Consider the following 27,076-nt stretch of genomic DNA (forward strand, 5'->3'; position numbering starts at 1 on the left):
TTCCACTTCTCCACAGGTCACAACATATATTTAAGTGTTTACCCAGTTACCAATGCAGTCAATAACATGCTGTATTTATATCTCAAAATAAAATACACCAACCAGGTTTCTTTAAGAAACAACAAAATTATCAGTTCATTATAAAACAAGACTTATCTAGTAACAAAGCAAAGCATTAACACACGGATTGAAATATGAAGGTTCCCTTTTTAAAAAAACCCACATACAAACTCACACACACACTGAAAAAATACAGAAATTCTCTCTGCAGAGGTCTGTTATATGAAAAAGGCAAAAAAAATGAGAATACTTTGGCCAAATACTTGCTCGTTCTTGAAGCAAAAAAAGATATGGAAAGATGTCAGTTATCCTTTTTGGTCTGGCAACCGGGTGTACAGTAACTGGTCCCTGGGATCTGTTCAGAAGCAGTTCATTCTAGAGATGTTGAGAAATCGTCTGGTAGGCTTTCTAGGAGAAATGTGGCATCAGGGGTTTCAACCAGCACACACTTGAATCACAGGATCTTTCCAAAGACAGGAGGAAAGAGGAACTGACACACTGGACTTCTCAGGGTCTCTTAGAGAGGTGCAGGCAAAATGAGCTGGGGGTTTCTTTTTTGGCAGGCAAAACACCAACTGTTTTCAAAACAGTTCACACCCAAACTGGACTGAAAACAATCCAAACCCCAAAACAGAAAGTCAACCTCCTGACCTCCATAAACCTTGACATGTGGCTTCTCTATAAACATCTCTTAGTCCAAGGTTCCTGTTGTTTATTTATCTTAAGGCAGGTGATCTCTAGTAGAGATTGTTTTTAGTACTCCTTGATTCTTCCAGTAAGTGTTTTCAGTCAAGTGTGCTTTCAAAGACCCCAGAGTAAAAAATTAAGTCCAGCATTTCTTCAAGCTTCCAAATGAATACATTTCCACAATTTAAATACGAGTCCTTAAAAACATTTTTTTTTAAAAACAGGCTTCTCATAACAATACATTGTTTGCAGGGCTGGCAGCCTTTTAAAGATGGTGCAAGCCCCTGTTCCTGCATCAGGTGATACCGTTCTCAGCGTCGCCAATGCCACCCCTGCCATTTGATTGGGGGATGTGGCCACCATCATTATGGTAAGTAGTTACCCGCCGTGTAATCATGGCAGTGCGGCCGTGTGGGTCACATGCGGAACAGCCACCATGTTCTGTGCCCGCCGCTACAAAATCCAGCCCTAAATGTACATGATTATGGCCACACTGTACCACTCCATAGCCTATTTTTCATCTGAAGGGGAAGATTTCCTCTGTTCATGGATCATAGCACGAACACAAAGAACACCTTTATGATTTTGTTACAAATAGTGAATAGAGGAAATCTTTCCCCAATATATTCCCTGTCAAATACTTATCAACATAAAATTGAAGATCAAAGCAATATTGAAGTTTTACATTAAGGAAGGCTGGACAATTTAATAGACCTTCAAAATGTCTTGGCATAATTGATATGGTCCTTGATTTATACTTTTGTAGAAGATAAATTTCACTTCGGTTACAGGACATCGATAGCTCAGAGAATTCTAAAAATTCTCACTGTAAGTTCCTTTGAATCCTTCAAAATTTTATGCAGCATCATGACAATATTTAGTGTCAATATATTTATTATCCTCCTCAGAAATACCAACGTCAGTTTCAGAGAAGAATCCCTCATGCACATAATTAAATTAAAATTCTGATATAAAACAAAACAATCAAATATTTTGGTTGCTGTCAATTAAATAGCCTGAATTATATAGGTTTTATTTCTTCTGAAGAATAGTCTGTTTTCAGCCATACACAAAGTTCACTGAAACCATTCAAAAAGGATTTTTTTTTGCTCACGGCCCTCCAGGTTTCTCCACACCAATCCTGAAGGTGCAGACTTGTCTCAGGGTTGATTTCCTGGGTTTCATGCATCATCCAGTGCTTCACTCAAGTGGTTATTCATTATCTTTGAGCTGAGACAATCAGTATTGACAGGCTACTCAAATTTAAGGAGACTGATCCTGTCCTCACCTGACAATCACACGTGCATATTTTCGAGGAGCAGTCACTGGATAACCTTGATTGACACTTTTCCCTCCCTAATCCAGAAACACTGTGGCCAATTATAGTTGCCTTATTGCAGCTCCAGGTGAGATCGACAGGGAATGATTTTGTCTTTTGAAACCCCACATACAAAAAGAAAGCATTTCACAGCCTGGAAATGTGCAAATCAATCATAAATCTTTGTGAAAATACTTTCCCCAAGTTGCATGTCAAACGTTATCCACAAGGTTCAATTACAGAGGCATTACAGATTGACTCTAAATTATAGGATGACTTTTCACAGTCCGCATATGGAAGGGGTGATCATTGACCATGGCAAGTGGAACTTTCAGGGTCAACCTTATTTTCATAAGAGCAGTGAGCTTCTGTTGTGAGCAATGCCTCCTTTGGAGCACATTAAAAAAATGTTGTATCGATTCCGAAAGTTATATTCAAAAATTATTCCTGTCAACTGTTGGACAAATGGATGAGTTCGGGATAAAGTAATACATGCCCCAAAACTTCCTAATGTTTCAAATCCATACAGCACAGAGTATTTGTCAGACAATGGCAACACATGTCAATGTGCTGTGCAGGAAGAAGTCAGGCAAGCATTCATCCAATGTATGCACTCACACAATGTGACGCATCTCCTCCAAAATAGGGCGGCCATATCCTGATGCAAGTCCATAGCAGCACTTGCCTGTACTTCTGCCAAAGTTCGTGGAGCTGGGGGAGACACCACAATAGCAAGGCCTTTGACATGGAACATCTAGAGCACCTCTTTGCTGAGGAAGCTAGGAGGGGTGCTTTCAGGTTTCCCTCCAGCAAGTGCCAGAGGCTCCCATCATAAGGGGACCACTTGCAATATTAAAAAGCAAAGTTCCTCCTCATCTTTGGGTGTCTGGCTCCCAATCCAAACCTTTCAATGGGCCTCATTTCACAATGTCAAAGGCTTAGAGGCATTTTCTTGCCATTTAGAAAAGATGCAGTGCCATATCATGTTGCTGTTGGTAGTCCATAGAAAATGGGGAAAGTTGCTTGCTCCAGCAAGCAAGACATCTGTGCACTGCAGATTGTCTGATGTCTCCCTTGGCACGCCGTAATAAGCCTGAGGCATAAAACTTCAGTGTTGAGGTAACTGTGAAAAAGTGGCAATAATTATATATATATTAAAACTTCTCATTATTAGTGTTCTCAATTATTAACAAGGATACTGCATGTGACTCCATACCACCCTGTATCACTTTGTAGTTCCTGGGTTACTAAGCAGGTGGCGCTGTGTAGGAACAAATGAAAGGAGTATCCATTTATCAAATTGGGTGTTTGGTTACATATCTGTCCAACTCTCCCAAGGATCAATTGCATTATGATGTTATAATGCACAATAGACATAAATAGTCCTGATAATCAATTGCAGGTTTCTGCTCTGTGACTGCATTACATCTTTTGCATGAACCTGATAACATTTCAAAGAAAATGATTGCAAATATCGTCTGCAACGACACCCATAACTGCAGCCAATACAATAACTGGCCATGGCAGAATAAAACTCTTATAAAGAATTTAACCTCGATTATGTCATTAAAGGGTAACAAAAGTAGGAAGTCAGTTCAAGGCTATGAGCTGATGTCAGGCTGTCAGAATAGTTATCAAGCTTTCTTTTTGCAGTTTATAGCATCAGCTGAATCCCATGATTAGCTTACTGTATTACATTCATTTCCAAGCTTCCACTACCCTCTATCTAAGCACTCTGAAAGTCCTCAATCAAACAGCCATCTCTTGCTTTCCCAAGTTGACACTTGCATTCTCACAGCTGTCAACCATGTGTTAGGAGTGCTTCAATTTTTTTGGTAAATTTTGAAGTTTTGTGTTTCAAAACTGAAAAGATTCCATAGATACTGGAATTTTGTGTGCAACTCTCCAGAAGGTTTTTTGACTGAGCTTGAAAAGAAACAATTACTGGAATATCCCTCTCTGCAGAGAATTACCCAGCAGGGGTTGTTTTTGACTTGGGGAACATGTTTACAGAGAAGTGACAGGTCAAGATTTATAGAGGTCAGAAGGCTTGTCTCTTGTGCCATTGTTTATAGCTTTGCTTTGGAAAGTGAGTTGGGAATGAATAATGGTTTGAAAAGGAGTTGGAGAAAACTTGCCAAGAAGAACAAACCATCCCTAACTCAGTTTGTTCCAGCAGTTTGGAAAAAGCATGCCAGTTTTCCATCTCTTGAGGAGCTGAAAAGCAAGTGAAAGAAGCAGACTGAAACTGTAGCTGCATTCCTCCTGTAAGGCCTGTGTCTGAAACCTCTGTTGCTGCATTTTGTGGAAGCCTACCCAAACTGATCTTCAACGTTGCCTGAAAGGAACTGTTCCAGGAAGATTCCATTCACAGCCATCTATACGCATTTGGGACGCCAAACCAAAACAAAAAACATCTTCCATATCTTCTCTTCTTGAAGAATTAGCAAGCATCTAACCAAATTTTTTTTGTCTTTTATTGTAATAGATCTCTAAAACGCAAATTCCTTTATTTTTACGGTTAACCGGTGTATGTTCGTGTGTGAGTGTGAGGAGCTAAGGTAAAAAGGGAACTTTAATATTTCAATCTGTGTGTTTATGCTTTACTTAATTACTGGTGAAGACTTGTTTTTCAATAAACTGATCATTTTTATTGTTTAATAAAGAAACCTGGTTGGTGTGTTCTTTTCTGGGATGAAAATAGAGCCTATGATTGACCGTATCAGTAAGTGGGAACAAAATATTAAATATATGTTGTGACCCATGGAGAGGTGGAATTAGAATAAGCAGTGCACTCCTCTCACCTGGGTCGTAACACCTGTGACAAATAATAGGTGAGAGATTTTCAGTCATGAACTTTAAAGCTGAGGTGGCACCACCCTACATCAGGAGAGGGCCATGCAGTTTTAATATATGCTGCTATCTTTTTCTGTCTTTTTCTTTGTGCCCTTATCCATGTTTTCTGGATTTCTCTTTTTGTTTTCACAGCTCTGTAGGTTGCAGAGTCTGCAAGTGATTTTTTTCACTGAGGAGTGAGATAAGCTAGGGAAGCTGAGTTATTGCATTCAAACAAGGCTAACCCTGAGAGAAACAACAGAAATGACAGACAGTACGAGCAGAGTTAGACTATAGCCCTTACATGCAGAAGATCACAATCTGAGGCAGGAGGTGGGATAAGCCCAAATAGGAACATACAATTGCACACAAAATACCATTTCAATACATCTGAGCAGCCCAGAGTTCAAAAGCAGATTACAAAATTCATTATCTATACCCTGCAATTAGTTTTCTCACCAAAATCCCTCTCCAACTCAATTTTAAAATTAGTGATGTTATCAGCCTCACTGGGTAGGCTGTGCTAAAAATTCAACAGTCTGTCTGAAATAGTTATATCTAATCTCTCCATTCACCTCTGCTGTTCTAGGTTTCATCCCATGCCCTCTTGTTGTGTTATTGCAGCTATGGTAAACCTTTCTTCACATGTGAATTTTCCCAGAAGCATGAATATTTCAGTAAAATCCCCTCTGAGTTTTCATTGAGTAAATAAATCAGCTTCTGTTGTCTCCCCTTGTAGCTCAGGTATCTGATGCCAGATATCAGATGGATAACCTTTTGCTGCACCTTTTCAAATACTATAAGGTAATTCCGGTAATATGCTGACCCAAAACTACAGTACTCCAGATGGGGATGAGCCAATACCTTCTATAAACACAGTATCGCATCCTGTAACTTGTGCTCTCTTCTCAAAGCTGATGGCATTTTCCAATTAAAAAAAAAACATTTTTAATCGTATTCTTGGTTTGCAGCAATAAAGCCAGTTATTTTTACAGCTGTCTATTTGAATCGCGTGCCATCGTAATTTCACTGCCTTTGCTATCACATTCTACCAAGGACAAATTCCACTATAGAATTTGCATCACCATGCACAAATGATTGTCTGAGAAAGGAAGCTGGATTCACTGAAGCAATCACTCTCTTGTTTGCAGGATTCAGATCAAACAGGTTCTACTTCAGGCAACAATATCAGATGTTGCATGCCACAGTTGACAGGAAACCAACAAGATATCATAGGGTCTGAATGCATCAAGCAATCTCCCTTAGTGAGTAGGATTTCATGTCAACCTTTCACTTTCAACTCATAGTCATAGCTCATCTCTGTGAAAAAAAAATCATTTTTTTTCCGTGTCACATTTCCTCCCTCCGAAATTTGGGTACAGTTTGACAAGATCTCTTTGATACTAATGCCAAATGGTTATTATTCATTTCTGAGCCTTAACAGTGTGTGTGTCAGCAGGTCACTCAATCATCAGCACTTTACAGCAGAATCCAATCTTATTCTTATGTAGCACACAGGGCTAAATTTTATGGAGGTGGCTTAAGTCTAGCTGCTGGGGCCGAAAGCAAGAGGTGACACCGCTTCGGTGGGTGGCGGGACTAGGGGCAGCATTTTGCCAGCTGCAACCAATTAAGTGGCTGTTGCCAGGGCTGTGGTCCAGTTAAAGATGTCAGCCCACCTCCAAGTGCTGCCAATCCAATCAGAGGGATGGCAGTTCAGCAGCGCCACCGCTAGTGATGGCCATTGCTAGGGCTACAGCTGCAGGGAGAGGACACCTCAATGGCTCGGCACCCTCGAAGGCAGGTAAGTGGGGTTGGGGTCACTGGGGTCAGGCAGGCAGGCTCCGGTGATCGTGGGTGGGGGTGGGGTGGGTCGCTGAGTGTCGGCGGTGCCATTGCTGCGAGGCTGTCTGTTGCCGCCAGGGATTCCCTCCATGGGCCATGGAGTGCCCATAAAGGAGGCCCCACCACCACCACCACCACCACCACCAGAGCCTGTTAGAAACTGCCAGGTTTCACATGGCAGTCTCCCCAAACAGTGGTGGGGGCCCTCCTGACTTGGAAAAAATGCCTGCAGAGGCAGGAATTGACCCTTAATTGGCCATCTAAGTGGCTCAATTGGCCTCCTGGCAGGCATCCAAGCCGCCAACATTCCTGCCGCTGAAAAATGGCATGGTGGTGAGAAGATGTCGGGCACGAATCTCATTGCCTTCCCGTGCCATTGTGTTAGCCTTCCCACCTCCCTGCCCATCCCCAAAGGGCCCAGGAAATTCTGGCCACATACGTGTACACATGCACTTCTCACAGGGATTGCTGAATAACTGCTGGAAACAATGACTGATTATCCCTGGCATCAAATATATACAGTAAACAAAACCAAAAGGCTGTTCCATTGAAAAACGTAAATTGGATCTTTGTAACTCTCATTTTAAAGAAGTGGTCGTAATGGTTAGACTTTAAGTTCTTTACAGAACTTTACAAGTTTTACCAGATTTATCAGATCTCCTATTTTACTGGGTTCCTGAGACAAGGGCAAAGAATTATCGAAGTCAAGGCCATTGGGATCACTAAAAATGGCTACCATTATTCTGTGAGAAAACATGCAAAATTGCGTATTATCTTCAAGAATGTTCATAGCCATTTCATTGCAGTAAATGTGCGTGCAGCTTTCTTTGGCATTCTGTACAGATAAGCCTCAAGTAACAAGTTACAGAAAATATTACTAAGAACAAAAAGGAAGGAAAAGTGAGGAAATTCAGAAGAAAAGGAGAAACAGCAGCAGCAGATATACAGGGACTGTGTGGTGCAGTATTCTCCCATAAAAATCACAAAGGCCCTTCATTTCATGCTGAATTAGCTGATCTCAGGAAGAGCAAGGAGGAAGATACAACTAGGGAAAGAAATATTCTTGATCCAGGTTGCTATCCAAAGACTCCAGCTGAAAAAAAATACATATGTGTGGACTGCTTTGGGCTCAGCTTTGATTCCCTCCACAGTCAAAGAGCTTGGTGACCCACATGAGTTCAGACTCACAGATGAAGAGTCATTTGGATAAAGTACTGAAGAATTACATGTGACACTCTATGCTAGAATAAAAGGAGAGAAAAATAAAACAGAAAGGGAAACAGAAACAGGAGACACAAAATTGAAACAGAAGAGATAGAAAACTTCAAAAATGAAAATGGAAGTAAAGAGAATAAGCAGCTTATGAAAGAGAGAATAGAGTCATAGGGCTGGATTTAGTGTTCGTGTCGCGGGTCCAAGCGGCGGACCTAGAAGTGGTTCACCACAATCACAAGGCGGGGGCCAGTTTTAATAATGGAGGCGCAGAGCTATTATGCGATGGGGTGGGATTTGATGCGCCAAATGTAGTGTCAGATGATTCCAGAGCAGGTGCTGTTGCCATATTTAAAGCACTGCCAGCCCTGCTTGCATTTCTGCCTTTGAGTCCTTTGTTGTTTGCTGCTGAGACTGGTGTTGCAGTGACTCCTAGACCCCGCCACCCTTCTGTCAAGGAAACTGCAGTATGACTCAGGCATGACACGGGATGGCCCCACAGTTTAGTGACGCCTCCCTTGTGATTCTCCTCAAGGCTGTAAGGGAAAGGTGGGAGGTCCTCTTCCCCAGAAGAGGTCCTCCTGCCTGACCAAGTAAGCCGGGATGGAGATCATAGAGGAAGTAAGCAGACGTGGGGTCACCCCGAACATGGGTCCAGTACAGGAAGAGAGTCAATGACCTCGCTCATTCTGCCAAGGTGAGTGCTCCATACCAATCTCTTATTTAGGGTTGCATGTGACTACGCGGGAGGCCGTGCAACATGGGACGGAGACACCACAACAGTGCTGGACATGGGGATTAGGCATCAAGAAATCAAGCCAGGTGCATGGAGGCATCGCAGTCACAGGCCACCTTCTTTCACAGATCACACCCATTGCCTCCCCTGAGAGCTGACATCGGGAGTAGCCACATAGGAAAGCCCCACAGGGGGCGAGGGGCTGCCACTAGCACACCTTCCTGTAGTTCTTCCTGTTATGTATGACTATCTCCCTCTTTCCACGTGCAGCACAAGTGGGCCTATAATAACAGGGAGACCTTGCGGACTGACAGAGGTATTGCTGACATACGGTCTCTCTTAGCAGCTGAGAGTGAAGCACTGGGATTGGTGGGGACCCAGTGCGGATGCTCAATCGTAGATGATGAGACTGGAGTCTTCATGCAAGAGAGTGAGGATTGTACATTAATGGAAAATGTGGATAAATGTGAGGTTATCCACTTTGGTTGCAAAAACAGGAAGGCAGATTATCTGAATGGCTATAAACTGAGAGAGGGGAATATGCAGCGAGACCTGGGTGTTCTCGTACATCAGTCGCTGAAGGTAAGCATGCAAGTCCAACAGGCGGTAGAAAAGGCAAATGGTATGTTGGCCTTCATAGTGAGAGGATTCGAGTACAGGAGCAGGGATGTCTTCCTGCAATTATACAGGGCCTTGGTGAGGCCACACCTGGAATATTGTGTACAGTTTTGGTCTCCTTATCTGAGGAAGGATGTTCTTGCTATAGAGGGAGTGCAACAAAGGTTTACCAGACTGATTCCTGGGATGGTGGGACTGACGTATGAGGAGAGATTGAGTCGGTTAGGATTATATTCGCTGGAGTTCAGAAGAGTGAGTGGGGAATCTCATAGAAACCTATAAAATTGCCATGTGAGCCGCATGGAAGATGGCAGGATCCCCAAGGACACAATGTACAGCGAGCTCACCACTGGTATCAGACCTACCGGCCGTCCATGTCTCCGCTTTAAAGACGTCTGCAAACGCGACATGAAGTCCTGTAACATTGATCACAAGTCGTGGGAGTCAGTTGCCAGCGATCGTCAGAGCTGGCGGGCAGCCATAAAGGCGGGGCTAAAGTGTGGCGAGTCGAAGAGACTTAGCAGTTGGCAGGAAAAAAGACAGAAGCACAAGGGGAGAGCCAACTGTGTAACTGCCCCGACAACCAATTTTTTTCTGCAGTACCTGTGGAAGAGTCTGTCACTCTGGTATTGGCCTTTATAGCCACTCCAGGTGCTGCTCCACAAACCACTGACCACCTCCAGGCGCTTACCCAGTGTCTCCCGAGACAAGGAGGCCAAAGAAAGATGTTGATTATAGTCCAATATCTGAGGCAAACACCAGGGCACAACGTGTATTGAAAATGTTCTATACAAATTTCTTTGATAAGTTAACATATGCTGCTAAGACAGATGGAAATTTTTTCTGACCAAATTTCAGTTATCACAAACCATTGTGTGCTACAATTTGCTCTCAAATTCAGCACACATGTGTGATATCTGCAATAGCACTGCTACAAATTAAAGAAGAATGGCCAATTTGTGCAGAGTATAACCTAATCCGTGCAAGAAGAGTTGCACATGGCTGATGTAATGGTCAGATAATATCCCGTTCATAGAAATCCAAAAGATATTATGTCAAGTGTATATCACTCTTCCTTTCTCTTGTAAGTTATTTTTATATATTATCACTTACTGCTTTTAGGTCTCCCTGCAACATACAGACACATGTGTGCAACATACACAATACCAAATTTAATACGAATCAAAGTTAACCTGCTTCAGGAAGCTACCAATGTCAATTCTAATCCAATCACAAAGGTGCAATGGAACATATTGGTTAGTCTCCCACTGTCTTCCCTTTCTGCCTGGTTGGGAAAACATCTGACCTCCATCTGGTATATTGGCTGTGATCAGGAACTCACATGGACAATCAAGAGCAGACACTGGCATTCTCCAACTCTATGGTACAGCACATCCCAACATATCATGCTAGCTAAATATACTAAATATCTTTAACGAAGGGTTGCAACAACTTGATATATAATGGCCTTTGCTCCCTTTTGTTCAGAATCACCACATAAATAAAATGGATTACAAACTGCTAACCCGATCAACTATGTGACTGACTTTAAACTGAGGAAATTTAATTTTAACTAATCCATTTATAAATGAGCTCCATGAATTTCATCAAATACTAAATAAGATCATGCATTTTACTGTACCTCCAAAAAAATATTGATCTCCAGTTTTGATTTGCATTGAACTGTTTGTCCGAACAGCAGAGGCATCATCACCATCAATCGTGAGAATGGCAGAATTTTCTTTGGCGTGAAATTGTATTGTGTGCCACTGTCCATCATTGAGCCCAAAACCTGAAATTCAACAAAAAGGCATCAACAATGTCCTCTGCAAGCACAATGTTGCTGAAGGGTGTAAGCCCTGTAAACTGAATTAATTAAAACAGCATAAAGAATAATCAAAAAATACTGGAAATACTCAGCAGGTCTGGCAGCATCTGTGGAGAGAGAAGCAGAGTTAACGTTTCAGGTCAGTGGCCTTTCATCACTGACCTGAAACGTTAACTCTGCTTCTCTCCCCACAAATGCTGCCAGACCTGCTGAGTATTTCCAGCATTTTTTGTTTTTATTTCAGATTTTCAGCATCTGCAGTATTTTGCTTTTTTTAACAGAATAATCAGTTTATGTAATGAGACAGTGGCCAAAGTAAATGTGAATAAAGCATTTACTCTCTTGCTACACATATATGAACATCAATATGCTTTGCAACTCTGCAACATCAAATGTGATGACTCCATTTTTAAAAACTTTCTGATTTATACTGGGCACTGAGTTGTAAAGAATTGATAAGTTGGTGATGACCTCCCTGGAAAGCCATAGTCTTCACTGGCATTGCCACTTGCACATTTGCAGGTAGTTGAGGTGAGCCCGGTGCACTCTAGAGGCAGATAGGCCCTTCTTGGCATAGCTGGCTGTTGCCACTCCCCTATTCAAGCTTCACCAACATGCCCAGCCAGATCCTGGCCCACCCTCCCGTCCTCTGAGCTGCTCCTGCTTGGCACGGGGGTCCACAAAGACTGGGTGTATGAGACCCATGCCAGCTGGTTTCTGCCCCTCCCTCCAGTGCGCTATCCTTGGAGAGACGATCTTGCCTTGGTACCTTCCCCTTGCTGCTCCCCTCTCAAGACGCTAATGCCCCTCAGCATCCACCCTTGCAGAGAGCCCAGCACCCAAAACTATGCCCCTTTGCAGAGGAATAGGAACATAGGAGCAGGAGTAGGCCTTTCAGCCTGTCGGGCCTGCTCCGCCATTCAATAAGATCATGGCTGATCATCAATCTCGGTGCCACTTTCCCACATTATCCCCACATCCCTTGATGTCATTAGTATCTAGATATCAATCGATTTCTGTCTTGAACATGCTAAATGATCGAATTACAATAACAGTGGCCTCCATTCCACCCTCTTCCTCTATCCACTGTTTACCATGGCTGCCATCCCACAGCATCACTGAGGCTTTGCCTCGGTGCTGTCACCGATAAATTGCCAGGGATCAGAAGGCATGTGATTCCCATGCACCGTTGACTAAATTGGAACCCCTCCCCCACCCATAATATCAGCTTCAATTCAATGCAAAGAAATTCTAACTAGCTGTTCACCAATTCAAATTGCAGTCCTACTGCGTTGCAGTGGCAATGCCGCCTTGGAGCTTTCCCACCGCTGACAAAATCCAGAACCAACATCACAATGTTGGATTTCCGGGCAAGCACGTCTGTGCCAATCTTTCAGCCCCCTCCCCCCACCCATACCTCCAATCCTGCTCCTGCTGGCCGCCTAAAATTCAACCTTAAATGTGCATCATTGAGAGAAAGGAATGTCAGTGTCACTCTAAGTCTGTGGTGATTGTCACCATTTCAGCTCCCACTTCACTGGAAGCCTCAAAGCTATCTGAAAAAGCAGACAGTATCCTTAAAAAATGAGAATATTTTTAACACTGCCATCAGTCTTTAGCTATACTCTTCATTGTTCCTGAAGTTTTCAAAAAAGTTCATCTTGTAGAATCCTCACCTTTCCAATGTATTCTCAAAGTCTTTGCAGATTTGTTAATTAGCTATTTTGACTGTAAATAGTATTTGTGTCTATATTTGCTTTTGTGCTTAATGATTCAATTTTATTCTACTAAAAAATAAGGTAGATTTTTATTTCTACAGTTGCTACAGCTCCTAATTTAAAGTATAACCAACCTTAATGAGTTATGTAATTCGAAAAATTTCATTTTTCTGCCATTATCTTATATGAACCTGTGAACCCATATGAGGGTTACAATCTTCAGAGTTTCATTCCTTCCTCCCATTGTTCTGCTTTAGTTTATATCAATGTCCCCTTTTTTCATGATTTTTCCAAACTATTTTTGAAGTTAACAAGTGACAGCAAAATTCAGATGTTCCTAAGAAAATGATGCAAATGCAGATCAATTGCAACCATAACATAATTTACACAGGTTTTCAATGTGGAAAGAATGAAGAATAATGGCTCAGGCCAGCCTGACATCAAATAGTTGGAGAAAATGATACCTAAATGAACCACAATGCAATTGCAACTGCAGAAATAGCAGTAAAGCATTTGCAAATGTGCCCTATGATGTATGTAAATATTTTATTTACAAATATTTAGAAGCAGTATTAGAAGCTGAAATAAATTCGGTTTAATTACTGACTTAGCTAAAGTGACTGATGAGTTCAACCCCCTAGGAGATAAACCTCTACATCCCAAAGACTGTTTAGATATGACTCACTAATTACAACAAATAGATTTACCAAGGAAAGTTTAACCAACCGTAACATTTTACTACAGCATTAAAAAGCAGGATTTCACAAAACATTTGACAGATGTTCACTTTATTGGAAGGATATTAGGAACAGAACCTTATGCTAATCTTCAAAGAACAAAAAAATGTTGTTGAAATTTTCAAAGTTCATTTATCCAAGCACCAACTTTAACGACAGTTCAGTAGTCCATTAGTTTAACAATTAATTGGAAACACCATAAAAATAACACACATTACAAACGAATTGCTCCACTAAAGTGAAGTCATTCAAAATAATGAGTTCACTATGTTGAATCAGTCTTTAAAAGTCAGGTGGAAATAACAATTTTTTGAAAGGATTTTCAGTCACCATTCATAACTTATACAGGCAATTTCTGATGTCTGATTCCTATGCACCACAATTAAATGCACAGAGACATTAATAAAAATCAGAATCATACAGAAGCTACAAATATGCTCATTTTTATTTCTCTCCTTCAATTCATAATCAAACAATGAGTGGCCAGTCATAGATATGAAAAGATCTCCACCTATAAGTTTCACATGTGTAGGTTTGCAGATCAGATAGACTGCTCAGCCCTGCAAACTAGCTTTTCTCAAATGTACAAAGACATGCAATGGTGCTCATCAGAACACTCCTTATGACATGTTATATATCCCACCTAGGCCAAGAAACATGTTTGGGCAATTTCTTGGGACCATTTTGCAGCTCTGTTCAATCCTTATCATTTATATATCTCATGCTGTAATCACCCAGGGTCAGCACACCAGTTATCATCAAATATTATGCATTGTTCAATGGGTTACTTTAATATCTTATTAGACATTAACTAGAGCAAATATTATAGATCTAAATTCTGTAAACAATTCTAAAGCATATCAACCAGGTTTAGTGTAAATTAATTTGTTATTTTTAAAACCTGTAGGATACTTTAAGTGGACTTATGGATAAGTGTGACAAAACTCAGGAATGTTAGGCACACAATTATGAAAAATACAACATACGGAATTGGCTGGTACAGTCGATGTAATGCAAAGGGCAGAATTTTAACCTTTGGATCTCCTCGCAGCAGGGGAAGCCAGCAAAGGGTCAGGAAGACGAATGATCATGCAGTGCGCTTTGCATGGCTTTTTAACTCAGCCATGGCAACAGGATCCTGCTTCTGGGCTTCCCAACCAATCAGAGCAGGAGGGCACGATCATTATATAAAAGGACCTTGGTGGGGGTCAGAATGGATCGATTCTACAATTGTCAGGACAGAGATAGCAACTGTACAGATGGAGTCTCAATGTGTAAGGCTTTACCCCCAGTTCTCAGAGGCATAGCTGAAGGTAAAGCATTTAAACATCCACCAATCATACTCACTTCTTCCTATGTCACACCCATCCCTGACAGTCACCCTGCACAAATGTTGTCATTCCATCCTCTCAATAAATTAGGTTAGGGGTTAGGGGCAATTTATTTGCTTGGATAGAGGATTGGCTAACCAACAGAAAACAGATAGTTGGGATAAATGGGTCCTTTTCTGGATGGCAAGATGTAACTAGTGGGTTGCCACAGTGTTCGGTCCTCGAGCCTCAACTATTTACAATCTATATTAATGACTTGGATGCAGGGATAGAAGGTACTATAGCCAAATTTGCAGATGACACTAAAATAGGTGGGATAGTAAATTGCAATAAAGAATTAAGAAATTTATAAATGGATATGGATAGTTTAGGTGAATGGGCCAAAATTTGGCAGATGGAGTTTAACGTGGATAAGTGTGAGGTTATCCATTTTGGTCGGAAGAATAGAAAGGTAAATTATTATCTAAATGGAGAGAAACTTCAGAGTGCTTCGGTGCCGAGGGATCTGGGTGTCCTCATGTATGAATCGCAGAAAACAGCAGGTAATAAGGAAGGCAAATGGAATTTTGTCATTTATTGCTAAAGAAATAGAGTATATAAGTAGGGAGGTGTTGCTGCAACTGTACAAGGCATTAGTGAGACCGTACCTTGAGTATTGCGTACAGTTTTGGTCCCCTCACTTGAGGAGGGATGTAGTTGCATTGGAGGCAGTTCAGAGGAGGTTCACCAGATTGATTCCAGAGATGAGGGGATTTGTCTTATGAAGAGAGATTTAACAGTTTAGGCCTTTACTCTCTGGAGTTTAGAAGAATGACAGGAGATCTAATTGAGGTATATAAGATGATTAAGGGGATTGACAAAGTAGACCTGGAGAGGATGTTTCCTCTAGTGGGGCAATCTAGAATGAGAGGTCATAGTTTTAGGATAAGGGGTAGCAGATTTAAAACAGAGATGAGGCGAAATTACTTCTCTCAAAGGGTCATGAGTCTGTGGAATTCACTACCCCAAAGTGCGAAGGATGCCAGGACATTGAGTAAATTTGAGGAGATAGACAGATTTTTAATTAGTAATGGGTTGAAGGGTTATGGAGAATGGGCAGGAAAGTGGAGTTGAGGCTGAGATGAGATCAGCCATGATCATATTGAATGGTGGAGCAGGCTCGAGGGGCTGAATTGCCTACTCCTGCTCCTAGTTCTAATGTTATGTTCTTATTCCATTTCTCATATTCATAATTCCCTTCTTTCTCTCCTTGCAGAAGAGAGCACAGAACACCGGGGACAGGCAGAGGAGTGGGGGGTGACCCGCCAGTCGACGCCACCCTGACTGCTGCGCAGAGGAGGAACTGGAGATCAGTAGATTGGCAGAGTACATGGCCATTGGAAATGGAAAAATAGAGTCTCCCAGATACCTAGTGCAGAATTAGATATCACTTATGTTGATTTGATGTCACCAGTAACTGAAATATGATCATCTGCACAATGATGACTTTGAACTCTTTCCCCTTGTCAATTCTAATTCATGTCTTTCAGTTCCCACAGGTTCTTCAAGCATCACACAGGAGCTGGTGCATGAGGAGGCCGAGGAGTCCTCAGAGGAGATTGTGCATTCTGAAGAAGCACCATCACACAACATATGTGCACCCTCCACTAGCTCAGAAGCACAAACCTCAGTGGGGCCTCCAAGGCAGGTAGTTGGGTTGTCACATGGTGAGCCACATAGTGCAAGTGAGCAGGTGGCAGGTGTTTGAGACAGGGACGGCAGTAGAGAGACCCTGTTGGAGGGCACAGGACCCTCCAAGCTCTGCTCAGCTGGACCTAGATGCTGAGTCTCAGGGTTCTCAATGAAGTGGACTATTCTGGAGAAGCCGCAGAAAATGTATGAGGTTCTGTCACCATTTCCAGAGACACAGCATACAACTGGAGAGAAATTGGAGGAATTCTGATGTCTCAGGTCTTTGCACTGATGTTCACCTGCATGAAAAGAGTGGCTACCTGCATGGAGCGTCAAACACTGCAGACAACTGAGTGCATACTTGCCCTTAATCATGGCCTACACACAGAGTCTGGCAGTTTAAGTAGGATGGAGGAAGTCTTGCCTTGGCCTTTCAGTGCCTCACTTAATTGCTGCAAAGTGCTTTCCAGCTCTTGACTAGCAGGCCATGAGAGGGAAGATAGAGAAAGGGGACATGGAATTGGGGACTCTGCTCAAGGTGCTCTCACAACCCCCCCCCACCCCGCCCATTCAGAGTCCCACATGCTCCCTCCTTCCCCAGTGGCAGAGTCTGCCTCCGTACAGGTACAGGTGGGGCAGTCTTTGGCAGGGCCCTCATGAGCTCCAAAACCCAGAGGATGTTGGCCACGAGCATCTGGGCAGTCAGAACAGGGGAATGAGCAGCCTACCACCAGCTTTGCTGAAGTCACAGGTCTAGCACCATGTAGAGTAATAGGAAAAGGAAGAGAAAGAATTTGTATTCACATAAGGGAAATCATTTGGGTGTCCAAAAGTCCATTAATGTCAATTTTATTGTCAATGTTTATGCACCATAAACTTGCTTTCAAGTCTTAGTTGTACAATCATCTTCATTTTTGTCTCTGGCTTTCCCTGTGGCAATCAGCCTTGAGGGAAATGGTATGAGAAGAGAAGACACACAGTGGGCATCATTGAAATGAAAAGATTATTGACTGTGGGAATGCTGTGTGTTTTGGGGGACGGGGCCCAGTGTGTTCAGCATTGGGGAGCCAAATGGCTGCAACTCCTCAGGTTAGCTGAATTGTGCCTGTATAAGTTCATCATGGGTATCTCTAGCAGCTAAGTGAGTGGCTGCAGCAACCCTGGTCACATCAGCTCCTCCTTTTCCTTCTACAAAGATGCATAGCTGTCCTCACCTTCCTCCTCCTGCAGCTCCAGGTTTCACTGCAGCACTACATTTTGCAAAGTACAGCAGACCACTACCATTCTGGAAACCCTTGCTGGTACATATTGAAAGGGGCTGCAAGATCTGTCCAGGTACCTAAATCACATCTTCAGCAACCCAGAGAGCCCTTGTGCTGATGTAGCTTCTGTTGTACCTTTCCTGTGCATCAGCTGTAGGGCTCCTCACAGGTGTCAGCAGTCATGTCCTTCGAGGGTAGCCCTTGTCTCCAAAGAACCATCTGCTGAATCTGCTTGGAGGTGCATATATCTGTGGGAGACTGGACTGGTGCAGAATGACGGCATCACGGCAGCTTCCTGGACATCTTGCACAGACATGCATGATGATCAGCTGAACACTGAGGGAGTGGAATCTCTTTCGAGTAATGTATCATCCTGGTTGATCTGAGGGCACCTCGATTGCCATAGGTGTTCAGTCTTTGGCTCCCTCTACCTGTGGGAATTCAGTCCTTGCAGCAAATCCGAGGGCCCTCTCGCTCTAACTGGTCTCATCAGTTGCAAGGTGGTTGCTCTGGCAAACATGGTATTGGTCATCTGAGAGATGCACTTGTGAGCAGATTGTGAAATCCTGCAGATGTCACCAGCAAATCCCTGGAAGGAGCTGAAGGCTAAAAATTCAGGGCTGCAGTCACTTTGTCAACAAGTGGCAATGCATGCCTCCCCTTGCACTTGGTCAGAGATCTTGATCCAGGAGAGTGAAGATATCAATGATAACCTGCAGAGGAACTTTGAGCCTCCTGAGGCACTGGTGGTCAGTCATGTCTAAGAAAGCTGATCCTCTGCCAGTAAATCCTGTGCTGGGAATATCTATTGCCTCCTGTAAGCTGGAGCTGTTCATTCCATCTGTCCTGTGGAGTGGCAGGTGGCTGAGGAGAAGGCTACTACTGCTTCTGCTGCTTGTGCGGTGCTGGTCCTCTTGTTCCTCAACAGAGGTACTACACAGAGCTGTGTAAGTTGCTCCCATGCTGCTGAGAAGGCTGACAGCTGGGAAGAGCAGATCAAAGTCAAAAAACTCCTGGGTAGCAGAAATGACCTCCAAAGTCTTGAAAATCACCTCGAAAGTATTGAAGTCACACTTTTAGAATAAGTCCTGTGAGCAAAATCCTTTCATTTAGGCAAAGAAGCAGCTGTCATAGTTCAGCATTTAAAGGTTTTCCAGCCTGTCCATTTCAAAACCCTATCAATCCCAGCTGTGCTCTTGCTTTGTTGACCATGGCGAGTTTCAGACAGCCTGGGAAACACATGTACTGGCAGTTACCTCTAGAATCCAGGGTTAATTCCTCACTCAATTGGCTTTTTGCATATTTAAATCACAGACCCGTCTAGTCCACAGGGGTTTCCATGTGCTTCGAAATGCACCCCAGTTAAGTATGCAAGTCAATGCGTTCCTGCCAGCTTCCTGACACACTGGCATTTTTTAATGTTTTAACCCCTCACACGCACTGACATTCCCACCTCCACCCACCCTTGCAGTTTAAAATTACCCCTCGAACTTTCACTTCAAATTTGACCTGAGCTTATGGGATGGATTTTACCTGCCACTAGGGATGACCTGGGAGACTTTGGGCCCAAAATATAGTGAGGGAAGGCGAGGGGTGGAGTGCCAGTCACCTTCCCACTGCTGTGGCATTGTACCAGTGGCAGGGAAGGTGGAGGACAGCCCTCCGTCCAGAGGCCAATTGAGCCACTTAAGTGGCCAATTAAGGCCCTCTTCCTTCCACTGCTGGCATTTTACCAATAGCTGTGGGCTCTTCACCACAAGGGGAGACCGCCTGGTGAACACTCGCAGCCTCCCTGAGGAGTTGGGGTGGGCTGAGGCCCTCCTAATTGGCCACTCTGTGGCCTGGGATTTGACTGGCCCGCACGAACACAGACCATACTCACCTCGTTGTGAGGGTGGCGTCCATCGTTACGTCCTCCAGCTAGGTGCAAATCTAGCAGTGGCCACCCCTCTTGGTGACGCTGCTGAGACCAAAGAGCTGCTGACTCTCTGATTGGCTGGCAGCTCTTGGAGGTGGGCTTTTGCCCTTTAAAGGGTCAGGAGTCTTGGCGGCAACTGATCAGTTGCCAGTTGGGCCAAAAATGTGGCTGGGATCCCACAAACAGCTGAGGTTGCCCGGGACTATTGGATTCATTGTTGGGATCCCCCATTAACCTGACTATATTCAGCCCTATGGGCGAGATTTAGTGGAGCCAGCGGGACTCCCAGCGCTAGGCTTAAAAGACAATGGGTAACCCACCACAGCCACTTGGAGCCCCCACTCCCCCACCGGCTCTATTTAACAGTGCACGGCCAATCAGAGGGCTGGCAGCTCAGTAGTATCGGCAGTGCTACCGGGAGCGGTGGCCCCTGCCAGTACTGCACCAGGCCTGGAACCTAGGCCCAGTGCCGGAGACCAGAACGAAATGTAAGTGAGGCGGGGTCACCAGGGCCAGTCCGGCAGGCCCCAATGATCGAGGGAGGGAGAGTGGGCGTTGTGTGCAGGGGGACGGGAGGGGAGGGGGGGTTTCAGCAAGGAGCGTTGTTTTCCGCGAGGGGCCCTCCATGGGCCACGGATTGCCCACTGAGAAGGGCCCCCCACAAGCACGCAGGGAGGTCACCTTGTTTTACTGGGTGACGTCCATGTGTGGCGGAGGAACCCCCCGCGCCCACCGCTGGCTTAATGTCAGTGCAGGTGGAAGAGGCAATTAACTGGCTGATAATAGGTCTCTTAAGGGCTTCAACTGGCATCTGCATGGAAGGCCTTTGTCGCCCTATTCTGGCCCCAATTTAATCAGAGTGCGATGGGAAGACGACAGGCCCTTCCACCCCACCTCCTAGCTTGTCTCTTTGGGGGGCCCATTAAATCCAGCCCTTTGGGTGCAAAGTCTGGTTCCCAATTTCTCTCATTCTACATGCTATAAGGAACTAAAAGAAATGAACTTGGTCAGTCAGTTGAGTGACATGAATCCCAAACAGTAAAACTGTCCATGATTCAGACAAAATTGGCCATCATTCTTAATAAAGCCATAGAGTGATGAGAAATGGAAATGTTGCATTAGTATCAGCACTATGGATGTACCTACACCACATGGATTGCAGCAGTTCAAGAAGGCAGCTCACCACTACCTTCTCAAGGGCAATTTATGGATGGGCAATAAATGCTGGCCTAGCCAGCGATGCCCACATCCTGTGAAAGAATAAAAAAAGGTAGATAATTCTGTCCAAATTTAGGATTATGATATACATGGGGGATTTTATTTGATGCTTGTGGCAAAACTATCCATATTTTATTTAGAGCTGCTTGTATAATTTGTTACGAATAGTGAACAGAAATTATTCCCAAAAGTTTGGGGAAATGAGTAAAAGGATTTAACTCTGCTTCAAGGTCATGCTGTATCGAACATTGATGGTACGCTTGATTTAAAAAATGAAACAATGTTACATTTCCCAGCACTGCCATCAGTCAACTTAAGTGCAAAATACAGCACAAATAAATTTAAAATCGTTGAAAAGAGGAATGCATTGCATTGGCTGTCTACATTGACTAAGACTATCCAGCAAATAAAAGGTCCATGCGTAGTACATGACATAGAGCTTCCCCGTGTAGCATATCTCATTCATTAAAACAGCTGCCAGATGCTGATACTGGAATGAATCCTACAAGATCACAGGTCACAAGTTGAATTACAATGAATTACGTGGTTGAGCAGTCCTTGGAGAATCACTTCCCACAAACTATGTGGAACCATCCGTCACACACCAGTAAATATGCTTTACTTTTGAATGCTGAGGACTCGGTCCACATTGATTGCAGTATGTCAGCAGTGATTACAATACTGGCAAAGTGTGGGACCAATATTGCTTGCACTGCCTTGCATTGGCTTCACTAAATTAGTATAAAATGAACCACAGAATATTTATCATAACGTAATCAGATGTGGTCTGTGCATGGCACTACTGAGACCACTGTTCTTTGTGCTGCATGCACCTGCACTGCACTGAGCTGACATAGAATAACATGGAATTTACAACATAGAAACAGGCCATACTGTGCAACTGGTCTGTGCTGATGTTTATGCCCCACCTGAGCCTCCTCTCACCTAATTTCATCTAACTCTATCTGCATATCCTTCTATCCCTTTCTCCCTCATGTGTTTATCCAGCTCCCCTTTATAGGCAATCATGCTATTCACCTCAATTACTTCACGTGGTAGCAAGTTCTACATTCTAACCACTCTCGAGGTAAAGACATTTCTCCCAAATTCTTTATGGGATGTATTAGTGACTACCTTATATTTATGGCCCCTATTTTTGAACACCTACACAATTGGAAACATCTCAACTTCTACGCTATCACACCTGTTCTTAATTTCAAAGACCTCTAATAGGTCACTCGCAGCCTTCTTTTTTCTAGACTGTAAATTAAGGCTACCTCATTTAAAATAACTTTTGGTGCTCCCACTGCACTGCTGGAGCTTGCAGGGATTAGGAATGGAGAATTTAGTGTTACAGGTCTTGGGGTTGGCACCCTTCCATCTACGAAAGATGATGGACATGTAGCAAATAATCCATTTAAGTGTGCTGTCTTCTCTTGGTACACCTTTGTTGATGACTGTGAAGGCCAATCTTCGAGAGGCAGGTTCTGCCACAAGAGTTGCACGTGAAGCTGCCAAGTGATGCTGTGAGTTGTTGTTTTTGACATTGGCACCTGATGGCAAGCTGTGTAGCAAATGGTCATCGTGGTAGTGCACACCCGTCCACAGGATGTGTCGCCATTTCCTTCTTTTGCCAGCTAGTGACTCCCAAGTGCGATAGTCAAAATTTAGGGCCTTCATGTCATGCTTGCAAGCATCCTTGAAGCAGAGCTTTGGACGTCTGGCCCCGGCTACCTCACCATACCGAAGGTCCTTGGGTATTCTACCGTCTTCCATCCTGTGGACATGTCCAAACCACCAAAGCCACCTCTGTTTGATTAGTGCCAACACACTTGGGAGCTCTGCCTTTGACAGGACTGCCACATTTGTGACTTTGTCCTGCTAGGTAGGACATACCCCACAGCTCTTGAAGAGGAAATAATTCCAAATTTGAAAATCTGAAGGAAAGCACAGAGGCTGAACAGTAAAATTCCATGGTGTTGGTTTGAAGGTTTTATAGACAGATATTAGATCTCTCAGGGAATCAAAGGATATGGGGACCGGGCAGAAAAGTGGAGTTGAGGCAGAAGATCAGCCATGATCATATTGAAATGGCGCAGCAGGCTCGAGGGACCATATGGTCTACTCCTGCTGCTATTTCTTATGTTCTGATGTTCTTAAAGTACATCTGCAGGTAGCAATAAGGGGAAGGCGGGAGATAGCAGAATGGCTTGCCATAATCTTTCAATTATCCATAGATATGGGGATACTGCTTCAGTATCTGAGGAATCGTGAATGGTGCAATCTTCAGCGAACATATCCCCACTTCTGACCTTATGATGAAGGAAGATCATTGATGAAGCAGCTGAAGACGGTTGGGCATAGGACACTACCCTGAGGAACTCCTGCAGTGATGCCCTGGAGCTCAGATGATTGACCTCCTACAACCACATCCATCTTCCTTTGCACCAGGTACAATTCTAAACAGCAAAGAACTTTTCCCCTGTTCCCATTGACTCCAGTTTTGCTCGGGATCCTGGCTGCCATACTTGGTCAAATGCTGCCTTGATGTCAAGGGCAGTCACTCTCACTTCACCTCTTGAGCTCAGCTCTTTTGTCCATGTTTGAATCAAGGCTGTAATGAGGTCAGGAGTTGAGTGGCCCTGGCGGAACCCAAACTGAGTGTCACTGAGCAGGTTATTGCTAAGCAAGTGCCACTTGATAGCACTGTCAATGACACCGTCCATCACTTTACTGATGATCGAGAGTGGACTGATGGGGTGGTAATTATCTGGGTTGGATTTGTCCTGCTTTTTGTGTACAGGACATACCTGGGCAATTTTCCACATTTCCGGGTAGATGGCAGTGTTGTAGCTGTTCTGGAACAGCTTGGCTAGGGGCACGGCAAGTTCTGGAGCACAGGTCTTCAGTACTATTGCCGGAATGTTGTCAGGGCCCATAGCCTTTGCAATATCCAGTGCCTTCAATCGTTTCTTGACATCACGCAGAATGAATGGAATTGGCTGAAGACGGGCATCTGGGATGCTGGGGACTTCAGGAGGAGGCCGAGATGGATCATCCAGTCGACAATTCTGGCTGAAGATTGTTGCAAATGCTTCAACCTTATCTTTTGCACTGATGTGCTTGGCTCCCCCATCATTGAGGATGGGAATATTTGTGGAGCCTTCTCCTTCTGTTAGTTGTTTAATTGTCCACCACCATTCACGGCTGAATGTGGCAGGACTGCAGATCTGTTTGAATGGAAGAGCAGGCCCTGTATTGCCTGCTCCTGTTCCTAATGTTCCCAGTTCATAGAAGTACCAGAACTGCTCATACTACAATGGGTTAAGAAAACAGAAAAATAAGATTGCCTTCATTACATCCTCCATTTCACTGTATGAGGTCCAGATCTTGCAGTAATAATGATGGCCAAAGTGTCACCATTTGTCATCAATACTCCTCTGAAATTGACAGCAACTTCTGGAGCCCACACATGGGCAGTTATACGTGGGTTGTCAATGAATCTACGCTTCCCCAGAGGGTGCGTTGTTGACGTTTCCACAGACTGCAATCAATTGGAAACTGCTGAACTGATGAGAACTTCTACTCCTATGCTCTTAGTCTAACTGTTAAAAACCATTGAAAAAGTTACACCTTGTTGAATGAGGTGTCATTGAGTTTTTAACGTGTTAAGTCATGATTACTGCTGACAGCATCAATGGCCCTGAAAGAGTAATTTTATATTTGTTGAATGTCAAATTTCATCACTATGATAAAAAGGCCACATTTTTTTAAATGATGGCCATGATTTTACGACCGAGGCAGGATCAGAGGCGGGAGGGCACAGAGTATCGTGATGGGATTTTTTTTAAATTCATTCATGGGATATGGGCATTGCTGGCCAGGCCAGAATTTATTGTCCATCCCTAATTGCCCTTGAGAAGGTGGTGGTGAGCTGCCTTCTTGAACCGCTGCAGTCCATTTGGGGTAGGTACACCCACAGTGCTGTTAGGAGGGGAGTTCCAGGATTTTAACCCAGCGACAGTGAAGGAATGGCGATATAGTTCCAAGTCAGGATGGTGTGTGACTTGGAACTTGCAGGTGGTGGTGTTCCCATGTATTTGCTGCCCTTATCCTTCTGGTTGGTAGAGGTTGCAGGGGGGCAGTGGCACGTCGTCTCCCCATTGCTCTGCGATCTTCCTGGGAGTGAGATAAGCCGACGAAGACCTTCCAGCTCAGAGGCAAAATGAAGCCCTTAAGTGGCCTATTAATGGCCAATTAAGGGCCTCTTCCCACCGCCGTCTGGATCTTGCCAGGGGCGGGGGTGGCCTCCACTGCGCAGTGATGCACTCTCCCTGTGGGCTTGGCGGGGGTGTCTATCCTCCGTGGAGGACCCCCACCGGGAACAACTTTACCCCCTCGGGACCCCCCTTCCCCTGGACTGAACAACTATCCCCCCAAACCCCCTTGCTGGGGCCTTCTGGACTGGCCCCGGCCACCTCACTTCACCTACCTCTGTTCTGGGGTTCCACTGGGCCTGGGTCTGAGGCCTCTGCAGTACTGGCAGTGGTCACCGCTCCCAGTGGTGCTGCTGATACTGCTGAGCTGCTGGCCCTCTGATTGGGATACAGCCTCCTAAAACTTTGAATCAAAAGGGCCGGAGGATCATTTGGGGACAGGGGTTGTAGAAAAAGCAGAAGCGGGGTTCCCCCTGGCTTTTTGGTCCAGTGCTGAGAGCCTCGCCTCCGGTACAAAATCTAGCCCAATATTTTTTAAAGTTTATCATATTTTATCTTCTACTCTGATCCCCTGTGTATGTCCTAATCATTTATTTCACTATCTGTAATATTTAACAATTAAAAGTGAAGGGATTCAGTGATTCATACTTCCTGGTTTGCTGTCTGTGAGAATACTTCAATGCTTATCCTATTTGATGACATCATTGTTGCTGGGTGCCTGGAGATCCCCTTGACTTGACCCCAGAAACAAAATAACTTTGGGAAAGGGGAAGTCTGTGCCACAGGGATTGATTAGTTCTTTTTAGACAGCTTTCTTTGAAGCCAGTGACGAATGTCATTGCTTTGCCACTGACCACAAAATCCAGCGCATTAATTTCAAGTAGCTACCTTAATTTATTTTGCTGTCTACAACTACAGTATTAATTAGAAAGTGGCTTTGCTTAAGTCTGGATTTTAGCTTCAGTCCAATGTTCTTGCTTTGATTCATTTACCAAACAGTAGTTCCAAAAGAATTGTTATGCGCGCATAAAATATTGGGCTGAATTTTATGGACCCCACTGAGATGGATTTGGAGGCAGCGGGGCCCACAGAATTGCGACGGAAGGCAGGGGCAGGGGACCCGTTGCCTCCCCGTCACAGCGCAATTTTGTCGGGGAAGGGTTAGGCTGGTGATGGCCTACCCGCCCAGAGGCCAATTTAGGCCCTTAAGAGGCCTATTAACAGGCACTTACGGGCCTCTTTCCTCACCGCAGGCATTAAGCCTGGGTAGGTTGCTCAGTAAAACAAGGTGACCTCCCTGCGGGCCTGGGGGGGCCCTCCACCATGGGAAATCTGTGGCCCACGGAGGAACCCACTAGCAAACAAAATACCTCCCTGTATTCCCTTCCCCCGTATTCAATGCCCACTCTCTGGCCTCCCGCCCCCGTACCATCACTGGGCCTACCGGACTGGCTCTAACGATCCCACCTTACTTACCTGACGTCTGCATCTCCAGCACTTGGGCTGGGTCCAAGGTCTCTTGTAATACTGGCAGTGGCCACTGCTTCCAGTGGCACTGCTGATAATACTGAGCTGCTGGCCCTTTTGATTGGCCAGCAGCTCTTGGAGGCAGGATCCCTGTCTTTAAAGGGATAGGGATCCCGGCGCCAGACTGTTAATTGGCCCAGTGCCATAGGATCGCACTGGGTGATGGGGATGGAGGGAGGGGTGCTCCAGCTGACCGAGGTGGGATTCCCTCCGCCTTTCCGGCTAGGAGCCAGGAGCCCCACTGTGGGCACAAAATTCAGCCCATTCTGTGTACTATAGATTACTGATTGGAAGGCAAGTCTTTCAAAAAAAGTCTGCAAATGAAAACATGAAAAATA

The 27,076-nt window shown here is 44.3% G+C and overlaps 1 protein-coding gene across 1 annotated transcript in view; it reads right to left on the reverse strand.

Annotated features, from left to right (window-relative positions):
• The window catches only part of LOC137347208 (contactin-associated protein-like 2), a 1,554,138-nt gene that overhangs the window by 1,214,871 nt on the left and 312,191 nt on the right, over positions 1 to 27,076 (reverse strand). Inside the window, exon 8 of the mRNA XM_068011439.1 lies at positions 10,954 to 11,103. Within this exon, the coding sequence (XP_067867540.1) occupies positions 10,954 to 11,103 (150 nt within the window). The remainder of the gene's footprint in view (positions 1 to 10,953; positions 11,104 to 27,076) is intronic.

Source organism: Heterodontus francisci, chromosome 2 (assembly GCF_036365525.1).
Source record: "Heterodontus francisci isolate sHetFra1 chromosome 2, sHetFra1.hap1, whole genome shotgun sequence".
Taxonomy (NCBI): Eukaryota; Metazoa; Chordata; class Chondrichthyes; order Heterodontiformes; family Heterodontidae; genus Heterodontus; species Heterodontus francisci.